An 11,209-nucleotide genomic window follows, 5' to 3' on the forward strand; every position below is an offset into this window, starting at 1 on the left:
TGCACTCCAGCCTGGGCGACAGAGCACAACCCTGTCTCAAAAAAATAATAATAAAAATAAAATAAAATAACATGAAAATTAGCCAGGCGTGGTGGCGGGTGCCTGTAGCTACTCGTCAGCCTGTGCTAAGAGAATCGCTTGAACCGGAGAGGCAGAGGTTGCAGTTAGCCTAGATCATGCCACTGCACTCCAGCCTGGGCAACAGAGCAACATTCTCTCTCAAAAAAAAAAAAAAAGGTGGGGAGAAGTGGATATTAGGGTCTGAATTGTGTTCCCCCTCCCCCCACCTATTTTCTGTGTGGAAGTCCCAACCTCCAGTACCTAAGAATGTGGCTGTACATGCAGACAGAGTCTTTAAAGAGGTACAGTTGTTCTGCTGTGTTAGTGGGGGATTGGTTCCAGGATCCCCACCCCTTGGATACCAAAATCTATGATGCTCAGCTGTCTTATACAGTAGTGTTTGCATAGCACCTCTGCACATCCTCCCATCTCCAGGTTACTTATCACACCTAATACAGTGTAATGCGGTGTTATGCTGTATTTTTAATTCATGCTGTTTTTTATGGTTATGTTGGCTTTTGTTGGTTTTGTATTTAAATGCCGTGATGGGCAGGTTGTTGAATTCCGGGATGTGGGACCCGTGCATACTGAGGGCCGATTGAAATGAGGTCACTCATTTGGACTAGAGTGGGCCTAGTCCAATATGACTTGAGTTCTTGTAAGTTCTTATAAGAGCAGGAGTTCAAGAAACAGACACCTACAGGGGAACGGCTGTGTGAGGACACAGGGAGAAGTGGCATCTGCAAGCCAAGCAGAGGCCTCGGAAGGAACCACACCTTGGTTTTAGACGTCTAACCCCAGAACTGTGAGGAAGTCAGTGTTGTTGTTTCAGCCCCTCTGTCTGGGCCACGCTGTTACAACAGCTCAAGCGACTAATACAGTAGATGAGGCTGTGGCGCACACCTGTAATCCCAGCACTTTGGGAGGCCAAGGCGGGAGGATCGCTGGAGCCCAGGAGTTCGAGACCAGCCTGACCAACATGAAGAAACCCCATCTTTTCTAAAAATACAAAATCAGCCAGGCATGGTGGCGCATGTCTGTAGTCCCAGCTACTCAGGAGGCTGAAGCAGGGGAATCACTTGAACCCAGGAGGTGGAGGTTGCAGTGAGCCAAGATCACGCCATTGCACTCCAGCCTGGGCCACAAGAGGGAAACTCTGTCTCAAAAAACCTGTCTCTACAAAAACTACAAAAATCAAAAATTAGCTGGGTATGGTGGTGTGTGCCTATAGTCCCGGCTAGTTGCAAGGCTGAGGTGGGAGGATTCTTTGAGCCCAGAAGATTGAGGCTGCAGTGAGCCATGATCACACCACTGCACTCCAGCCTGGGCAACAGAGCAAGACCTTGTCTCAAAAACAAAACACAAAAATACCATGGATGAAAGAACCAGGACAGGGCAGGAGGTGGGTCATCTCCTCCAAGAGGCACCTCCTGACCCCTCCGCCAGGAAGAGCTGACCCCTTCCTCCCCAGGTCCCATCCTGAATGTCTGTCCAGCATCTGCGTCATTTAGGGGACTCTGTGCTTTCCTGTTTCTAAGAATCTTCATTTACTAACCTGGGGCCCTGGAGCTGACCCACCACAGAGGATTCACCTCCAAGTCCCCCTGAAGCTCAGTGCTCGATACCCAAGGTGTGTGGATGTTGAAGTATGAGTTATGTGTCTCTGTGTGACCCAAACAGAGTCATTTCAGGAAGATCTCAGTGAGGGGAAAACATCTTGTAGAGTTTACTCCACTCATTGCAAATTCCCCCTTAGTTAGTCTGTTTCCCTCACTCTGCCCCCAACTCCCACCTTTCCTCAAACTCCTCCCATCAGCACTACTTTTGGGCATATGTGTTCTAATCCCAATGAGTGTCCCAATTGAATGACAGAGGAGGAAGGGAGACTGGGAAGTGGACTAGGGCCCAGTGGGGGCAGGAGGGTGCTTCTGGGGACCAAGGGTCAGTGAGCTCACCAGGAAGCATGAAGGGATGGGGCTGACACCACCCTAGGGTGGCCAGATTTAGAAAAAAAGAAATTCAACATGCTCAGTTAAATTTGAATTTCAGGCCAGGTGCGGTGGCTCACACCTGTAATCCCAGCACTTTGGGAGGCCAAGGCAGGTGGATCATTTGAGGTCAGGAGTTCAAAACTAGCCTGGCCAACGTGGTAAAACCCCATCTCTACTAAAAATACAAAAATTAGCTCGGTGTGGTGGCACACACCTGTAATCCCAGACTCAGGAGGCTGAGGCAGGAGAATCGCTTGAGCCTGGGAGGCGGAGGTTGCAGTGAGCAGAGATCGTGCCACTGCACTGCAGCCTGGGTGACAGAGCGAGATTCTGTCTCAAAATAGATAAACAAATAAATAATTTGAATTTCAAATAAACAAATTTGCTTTTTGGTATAAGTGTATCCCATGCAGCATTTGGGACATACTTATACTTTAAAAAAAAAAAAATTATCTTTTCTGTGAAAGCTTTAACCAGGCATCCTGCATTTTATCTGACAAGACCAGCCCCCTCCAGTAACTGTCCCTTCCCCTGTACCCACCACCTACACCACCAGTGGCCCAGACAAGGGTATAGCTCACTGTGGATTTTTCACTTCTGCTTTTTCAATGACCCAGGGCCCAGAGGGAGAGCCCCTACCCCACTACCCCACCCCCAGTCAGGCCCCCAGGATAGACACAAGCCTGCTCTCTCCTCCTACACAGGGAGCTCTGGAAGGACCAGCTCAACAAGCCCAAGGCCAGGCTGGGCCCCCAAGAGACCCAGAGGACAACTGGGCAAGGTGGGCTGGAGAGTGCAGAGGAAGGGAAAGGAGTTGTGACCTCAGCATCTGAAGCTCATTTCATGCATCAGGCCCCAGGGCTCAGCTTCCGCCCTCGGCTTCCCCTTCTGCCAACAGCCCTGAGCCACTCACTGCACGACCAGAGAATAGGCCTGACTCAGGCAGGTCCCGTGCCTCCTATGCCGAGATGCTACTGCCGCTGCTGCTGTCCTCGCTGCTGGGCGGTGAGTGGGCCGAGGACCAGAAAGGACCTGGGGCGGAGCTAGGGCTGGGGTTTCAGGTTGAGCCTCTGTCTCCCCACAGGGTCCCAGGCTACGGATGAGAGCTTCTGGATACGAGTGGAGGAGTCAGTGACGGTGCTGGAGGGCCTGTGTGTCTCTGTGCCCTGCTCTTTCAACTACCCCTCAAGGGGCTGGACAGAGTCTACCCCAGCTTATGGCTACTGGTTCAAAGCAGGGACTGAGATTGAGACAAGCAAGGATGCTCCAGTGGCGACAAACGACCAGAATCGAGAGGTGGAAATGAGCACCCAGGGCCGATTCCAGCTCACTGGGGATCCCGGCAAGAGGAGCTGCTCCTTGGTGATCAGAGACGCACAGATGTGGGATGCCGCATGGTACTTCTTTCGGGTGGAGAGAGGAACATATGTGAGATATAATTTCAAGAACAATGGGTTCCTTCTAAAAGTAACAGGTATGGAATGGGATGGGAACCGCTGCCTGTCACACTAGAGAGGGACCCTGGGGACAGGCTATGGGCTGAGCAGAGAGGGCTCTCAGGGACCCCTGCAGCATTAGAAACCCCCCACCCCCGTCTCTGTCCCAGCCCTGACTCAGAAGCCTGATGTCTACATCCCCGAGACCCTGGAGCCCGGGCAGCCAGTGACGGTCATCTGTGTGTTTAACTGGGCCTTTGAGGAATGTCCAGCCCCTTCTTTCTCCTGGACGGGGACTGCCCTCTCCTCCCAAGGAACCAAACCAACAACCTCCCACTTCTCAGTGCTCAGCTTCACGCCCAGCCCCCAGGACGACGACACCAACCTCACCTGCCACGTGGACTTCTCCAGAAAGGGTGTGAGCGCACAGAGGACCGTCCGACTCCGCGTGGCCTGTGAGTGTGGCCTGGGACGCTGGGGCGTGCAGACAGACCCGGTGGGTGGGGAGGGGGAGGAGCCCAGCGGGGCAGTGAGCGGCTCCCAGCTCAGAAGCGTCCAGGGAGAGGAAGCCGTGGGGTCCCAGGACACTGATGTAGCCCTGGGAGAGGGATGGGAATGAGTGAGCCATGGCACTGGTTGGCCACTTGTCTTCCCGGGATAGTCTGACTTTCTTTTCCCTGGGGGAATTTTTCCGGTTGTGGGAACAAACCATCCCTCCCTGAAGCCAGCTCACAATCTTGTTGCAGACGCCCCCAGAGACCTTGTTATCAGCATTTTCCGTGACAACACGTCAGGTACTGAGGGCCGTCGGGTTGGGGCTGGGCCAGTCATCTTTAGATGAAAAGGCTTCAGGGGATGAGGGGATGTGCTCCTCCCTGTACCCCTTCTCTCTTTCTCCCTCCCTCTCTCTCTTGTTTTTTTCCTCCCACTCCAGCCCTGGAGCTCCAGCCCCAGGGAAATGTCCCATACCTGGAAGCCCAGAAAGGCCAGTTCCTGCGGCTCCTCTGTGCTGCTGACAGCCAGCCCCCCGCCACGCTGAGCTGGGTCCTGCAGGACAGAGTCCTCTCCTTGTCCCACCCCTGGGGCCCCAGAACCCTGCGGCTGGAGCTGCCCGGGGTGAAGGCCGCGGATTCAGGGCGCTACACCTGCCGAGCGGAGAACAGGCTTGGCTCCCAGCAGCGAGCCCTGGACCTCTCTGTGCAGTGTGAGTGTGCCCAGCAGGGGCCTGGGGTCCATCAGGAGGGCAGAACAGGTGGGGATGCAGGGACTGGGCTCAGGGTCCCAGAGCTGAGGGGATCTGGAGCCTCAGGCCTCGGGGACTGACCTTACCTGTGTAGACCCTCATGCAGTTTGTGTCTGGGACTCAGTGGGTGATTCTGCACTGCCCTTCTATCCCACCCACTTCCCCCACCTCAGTCTCCAGGACACTTCCCTTTACCCAGAGAGAAGCCCCTGGCCCATCTAGAGCCGGTCCCCTCTCTCCATTTCAGATCCTCCAGAGAACCTGAGAGTGATGGTTTCCCAAGCAAACAGGACAGGTAGGAAAGGGGAGAGAGGAGCCAGGGCCTCTCGGTGCCGAATTGGGGGCCCAGGCATCTGGAGGGTCCCCATGCAGGAGGGTCCCTGAGCCCTGAGCTGCACGTCGATTCTGCCCCTTCCTTCCCTAGTCCTGGAAAACCTCGGGAACGGCACATCCCTCCCGGTCCTGGAGGGCCAAAGCCTGCGCCTGGTCTGTGTCACCCACAGCAGCCCCCCAGCCAGGCTGAGCTGGACCCAGGGGGGACAGACCGTGGGCTCCTCCCTGCCCTCAGACCCTGGGGTCCTGGAATTGCCTCGGGTTCAAGTGGAGCAAGAAGGAGAGTTCACCTGCCATGCTCAGCACCCGCTGGGCTCCCAGCACGTCTCTGTTAGCCTCTCTGTGCACTGTGAGTGGGGAAAGGGGGGCACCTGGGTGCCAGGAAGGGGTCCCTGCTGAGTCCTGTCCTCCATCCCACAGACCCCCCACAGCTGCTGGGCCCCTCCTGCTCCTGGGAGGCTGAGGGTCTTCACTGCAGCTGCTCCTCCCAAGCCAGCCCGGCCCCCTCTCTGCGTTGGTGGCTTGGGGAGGAGCTGCTGGAGGGGAAGAGCAGCCAGGACTCCTTTGATGTCACCTCCAGCTCAGTCGGGCCCTGGGCCAACAGCTCCCTGAGCCTCCACGGAGGGCTCAGCTCTGGCCTCAGGCTCAGCTGTGAGGCCTGGAACGTCCATGGGGCCCGGAGTGGATCCATCCTGCGGCTTCCAGGTTAGGGGGCCTCCTGAATGCCGAGGTTCTTGGAGGAGAAGCTGAGTGGGGCAAAGAGTAGGGTCCTGTGGTTGAAGCAGGAGCTCGGAGGGACACAGGAGACCCGTGGCATCTGTATGTCGACAGGAAAACACAATGGGAAGTCCTAACACCTGGGCCGGGGTGTGGCAAGGCCTCCTTAAAGTAAACAGAGGGGTTGCAGATACAATGTCCGCAATGGGAACTGGAAGCCTGAATGCTGAGTGACGAGTGGGCTTCATGAGCCCTGCGTGGGTGGGAAATGCCCACCTGACCCTCTCCGTGTGCAGATAAGAAGGGACTCGTCTCAACGGCATTCTCCAACGGAGCGTTTCTGGGAATCGGCATCACGGCTCTTCTCTTCCTCTGCCTCACCCTGATCATGTAGGTTAAGAGGAGGAGTAGCGGGGTCTGGGGCCTGGACCTGGGAAGAGGGGAGGTGTTGCAGGCCGAAAGAGTGAGGGTCGTGATCATCTCAGTATACCACTGGAGGCTATACAAGTAAACAGCAAACTGTTCTCATAAATGCAGAATGTTGGCAAACCGACAAACTGCGTCTGCTTCCCAGAAGGAATACTGAGGGTCGTCACACCCCAAGCAAAGTGTTTCTTGTAATTAGGCACGTCTGAAGCTTGTTAGTAATAATATGAACCTGTGATCAATTAAACAGCTGACCAATCGTTACCTCCCTGCTCCCTGCTCTTTCTACCCAATAAATCCGAAGGGCTGTAGAGGCTCAAATGGCTGCCCTTGCTCACTAGAGGCGGGGAGCCCTCTTCTTCTTCCCCTGACCCCTTCCTTTAAAATCGTTTCTTTTGTCTTGAGTTTTCATGTCTACGTTTGTCCTCCTTCTTTCAGTCTCATAACGACGGTTTCAAGTAGTAGTAGTAGTAGTAGTAACTGTCGTAGTGACGGTCTCAAGTAGTAAACGTGGCAGTCTGTCACAGGGAGGTGCAACGGTGCACAAACAGATGTGTTCGTTTCCTCAGCATGAAGATTCTACCAAAGAGACAGACCCAGACAGAGACCCCAAGGCCCAGGTTCTCCCGGCACAGCACGATCCTGGATTACATCAATGTGGTCCCGAAGGCCGGCCCCCTGGTGAGTGTCTGGGCCATGCTTCCGCTCTTTCTCTTCTCTAAAGCTGACACCCCACTTTCAGACTTCTGCACCCCTTATCTTATGGACATCAAGGTGTGAAAAGTGCCAACGATAGTACTGAATTCAAATCCTGGCTGGCACTTACTAGCTATGAGACCTCAGCCATGTCACTCAGCCCCTCTGAGCCTTCATTTCTTCCCCTGTCTCCTTTGAGAGTTGGTTTGAGGATTAGAATACATGCGCTTTCTCAATAGGTAGCCATTATTCCATTATTACTGCCACCATTGATGTTACTAATCACACTTAACTGCTTAACGATTACGCGTATCATCAGGAGGCTGTACCTCGTAGGGATTCAGCACAGGGGGTCTGAAATCAGCCTGCATGGGTTCAAATCCTGCTGTCATCACTGTGTGATGAAACAAGTATCTTCACTTCTCTGTGCCTCAATTTCTTGAGCTGTAACATGGAGATAACACTAGCGGCCACCTCTTAGGATGATGCTGGGTGTTAAATATATTGTACTTGTATAATAAAATATTCAAAAGATCACCTGGCCCCTGGGTAATACTCTGTAAATTCTGGAAATTATTAAGAGATAACATCTTATGCTGACGACTGCAAAATTTTTGTCTCCTGCCTCCTTCCGTGAACTGCAGACTGTCTATGCAACATCTCCATGTGGGTGTCTAATCAGCACTTCAAACTTAGCCTGTCCAGAACCAGTGTGAGATAATTCCCCATTCTGAGCAACATAGTGAGACCTCTCCTCTACAAAACAAATTAAAAATTAGCTGGGTGTGGTAGTGCATGCCTATTGTCCCAGCTACTTGGGAGGCTGAGGTGGGAGGATCTCTTGAACCTGGAAGTTGGAGGCTACAGTGAGTCGTGATTATGCCGTGCACTCTAGTCTGGTTGACAGAGTGAGACCCTGTCTCAAGAAGAAAAAGGACAGGCATGCTGACTCACACCTGTAATCCCAGCACTTTGGGAGGCTGAGGTGGGTGGATTGCTTGAGCCCAGGAATTTGAGACCAGCCTGGGCAACATGGTGAAACCCCATCTCTACTAAAAATACAAAAAATTAGCTGGGCATGGTGGTGGGCACCTGTAATCCCAGCTACTCAGGAGGCTGAGGCAGGAGAATCGCTTGAACCCAGGAGGCGGAGGTTGCAGTGAGATCACGCCACTGCACTCCAGCCTGGGCAACAAGAGTGAAACTTCATCTAAAAATAAAAAAATAAAATAAAAAAAAGACTAATTCCACCATTTATGCTCCATCTCTATCCCCATCTTAGCAAATAACACCACATTTTCCCAGCCAAGTCCAAAGCTTTAGAATCATGTTTCACTCCTCTCTTCTTATCACCCCACAACCAATCCATCAGCAAATTCCTTTCAAAATACAACCAAGCCAGTTCTCCCTACTCTTCCCTCACTCCCACAGGCCATGCACCAACACCTCTCTCCCGGGCACCACAGGCCCCTTCTGCATGCCTTCTCTGCTTCCGTTCTCACCCCCTCCAGTCTGTCTCTCTGCTTCCGTTCTCACCCCCTCCAGTCTGTCTCTCTGCTTCCGTTCTCACCCCCTCCAGTCTGTCTCTCTGCTTCCATTCTCACCCCCTCCAGTCTCTCTGCTTCTGCTTCCGTTCTCACCCCCTCCAGTCTGTCTCTCTGCTTCCATTCTCACCCCCTCCAGTCTCTCTGCTTCCATTCTCACCCCCTCCAGTCTGTCTCTCTGCTTCCGTTCTCACCCCCTCCAGTCTGTCTCTCCGTGCATGCATGCTATCCTTTATTTTATTTTATTTTTTTATTTTTATTTTATTTTTTGAGATGGGACTTCACTGTTGTTGTCCAGGCTGGAGTGCAGTGACAAGATCTTGACTCACTGCAACCTCCGCCTCCTGGTTCAAGCGATTCACCTGCCTCAGCCTCCCGAGTAGCTGGGATTACAGGCAAGCACCACCACGCCCCCCTAATTTTTGTATTTTTAGTAGAGATGGGGTTTCACCATGTTGGTCAGGCTGATCTCCAACTCCTGACTTCAGATGATCCACCCACCTCAGCCTCCCAAAGTGCTGGGATTATAGGTGTGAGACACCTCGACCGGCTATCAGTTTTTTTTTTTTGAAACAGAGTTTCTCTCTGTTGTCCAGGCTGGAGTGCAGTGGCACAATCTCAGCTTACTACAACCTCCACCTGTGAGGTTCAAGTGATTTTTCCTGCCTCAGCCTCCTGAGTAGCTGGGGCCACAGGCATGTGTCACCATGCCTGGCTAATTTTTGTATTTGTGGTAGAGACAGGGTTTTGCTATGTTGGCCAGGCTGGTCTTGAACTTCCCTGGATGCCCTATTAAACAGTCATCTCACCCTTCCTCTCGCTGACTTCTAGAAGGTGCTCAAATTTCTTGATGGCATTTGTCACTTACCAGTCATTGTACTTTTGCTAATTATCATCTGTTCCTCCTTCCAAGATGGAATGCAAGCTCAGCAAGGCAAGGGCAGGGACTTAGTTTCACTCTGTGCTGTAAATCAGTGCCCGACGCGTGGTAAGTGCTCAAATATTTGCTGAATGAATGAATGAAGGATGGTCGTTCTTCCCTCAGGCTCAGAATCGGAATCAGAAAGCCACACCACGCAGTCCTTCTCGGACCCCTCTTCCACCAGGTGCTCCCTCCCCAGAATCAAAGAAGAAACAGAAAAAGCAGCATCAGTTGCCCAGTTTCCCAGAATCCAAATCATCCAGTCAAGCCCCAGAATCCCAGGAGAGCCAAGAGGAGCTCCATTATGCCACGCTCAACTTCCCAGGCGTCAGATCCAGGCCCGAGGCCTGGATGCCCAAGGGCACCCAGGCGGATTACGCAGAAGTCAAGTTCCAATGAAGGTCTCTTAGGTTTTAGGACTGGGACCTCAGCTAGGAAGGAAGGTAGAGTAAGAAAGAGTTTGAAGATAACAGAGTGCAAAGTTTCTCTCTCTCTCTCTCTCTCTCTCTCTCTCTCTCTGTCTCTCAAAAAACATCTGGCCAGGCACGGTGGCTCACACCTGTAATCCCAGCACTTTGGGAGTCCAAGACAGGCTGCTCGCCTGAGGTCGGGAGTTTGAGACCAGCCTGGCCAACTTGGTGAAACCCCGTCTCTACTAAAAATAACAAAAATTAGCTGGGCATGGTGGCAGGCGCCTCTAGTCCTACTTACTTGGGAAGTTGAGGCAGGAGAATCGCTTGAACCTTGGAGGCAGAGGTTGCAGTGAGCCAAGATCACGCCATTGCACTCCAGCCTGGGCAACAGAGCGAGACTCCATCTCAACAACAACAACAAAGAAATCCTCCAAATGGGCTGGGTGCAGTGGCTCATGCCTGTAATCCCAGTACTTTGGGAGGCTGAGGTAGGTGGATTGCTTGAGCCCAGGAGTTCGAGACCAGCCTGGGCAACATGGTGAACCCCGTCTCTACAAAAACGAAACACAGCTGGGCTTGGTGATGTGTGCCTGTAGTTCCAGCTGTCAGAGGCATTTGACCCAGAGTAACTCCATCTGGAATAGGAGTTGAATAAAATGAGGCTGAGACTCACTGGGCTGCATTCCCAGACAGTGAAGGCATTCTAAGTCACAGGATGAGACAGGAGGTCAGTACAAGATACAGGTCATGAAGACCTTGCTGATAAACAGATTGCAGTAAAGAAGCCAACTAAGTCCCACCAAAACCAAGTTGGCCACGAGAGTGACCTCTGGTTGTCCTCACTGCTACACTTCTGACAGTGCCATGACAGTTTACACATGCCATGGCAACATCAGGAAGTTACCCGATACGTCCTAAAACAGGGAGGAATGAATAATCCACCCCTTGCTTAGCAAATAATCAAGAAATAACCATAAAAGTGGGCAACCAGCAGCTCTAGGAGCTACTCTTGTCTGTGGAGTAGCCATACTTTTGTTCCTTTACTTTCTTAATAAACTTGCTTTCACTTTACCGCCTTGCCCTGAATTATTTCTTGTGTCAGATCCAAGAACCTTCTCTTGGGGGTCTGGATCAGAACCCCTTTCTTGTAACACAGCTACTCGGGAGGCAGATGCAGGAGGGTCACTTGAACCCAGGAAGCCGAGGCTGCAGTGAGCCAAGATCACGCCACTGCACTCCATCCTGAGCAACAGAGTGAGACCCTGTCTCAAAAAAAAAAAAAATCCTCCATGGATAGGCCATCTCATCCCAGACCTGGGCATTCGGAACAGCCTGACAAATCTGTCCTGAGTAGCCTTCTCTGAATATGGTGTTCTGAGAAGGTAGGCAAAGATTTGCCTTTGACACACCCCAGCTCCAGTCCAGAGG

At 52.5% G+C, this 11,209-nt stretch overlaps 1 protein-coding gene across 6 annotated transcripts; it reads left to right on the forward strand.

The window, feature by feature from the left end:
* The first annotated feature begins 2,799 nt into the window (after window positions 1-2,799).
* On the forward strand, window positions 2,800-10,852 carry SIGLEC10 (sialic acid binding Ig-like lectin 10). Of its 6 annotated transcripts, none has more exons than XM_011965900.1 (11): window positions 2,800-3,056; window positions 3,136-3,525; window positions 3,658-3,942; window positions 4,234-4,281; window positions 4,422-4,691; window positions 4,978-5,025; window positions 5,155-5,412; window positions 5,484-5,768; window positions 6,077-6,170; window positions 6,776-6,887; window positions 9,492-10,852. In XM_011965900.1, exons 1-11 carry the CDS (start codon window positions 3,020-3,022, stop codon window positions 9,765-9,767), a joined length of 2,103 nt encoding a protein of 700 aa, XP_011821290.1. In that variant the 5' UTR covers window positions 2,800-3,019; the 3' UTR covers window positions 9,768-10,852. The 6 variants fall into 6 exon arrangements, with proteins under 6 accessions (XP_011821290.1, XP_011821291.1, XP_011821292.1 ...); XM_011965901.1 differs by having other exon boundaries at window positions 3,832-3,942; XM_011965902.1 differs by lacking the exon at window positions 5,484-5,768.
* Window positions 10,853-11,209: the final 357 nt, after the last annotated feature.

Source organism: Mandrillus leucophaeus, unplaced genomic scaffold (assembly GCF_000951045.1).
Source record: "Mandrillus leucophaeus isolate KB7577 unplaced genomic scaffold, Mleu.le_1.0 Scaffold74, whole genome shotgun sequence".
Taxonomy (NCBI): Eukaryota; Metazoa; Chordata; class Mammalia; order Primates; family Cercopithecidae; genus Mandrillus; species Mandrillus leucophaeus.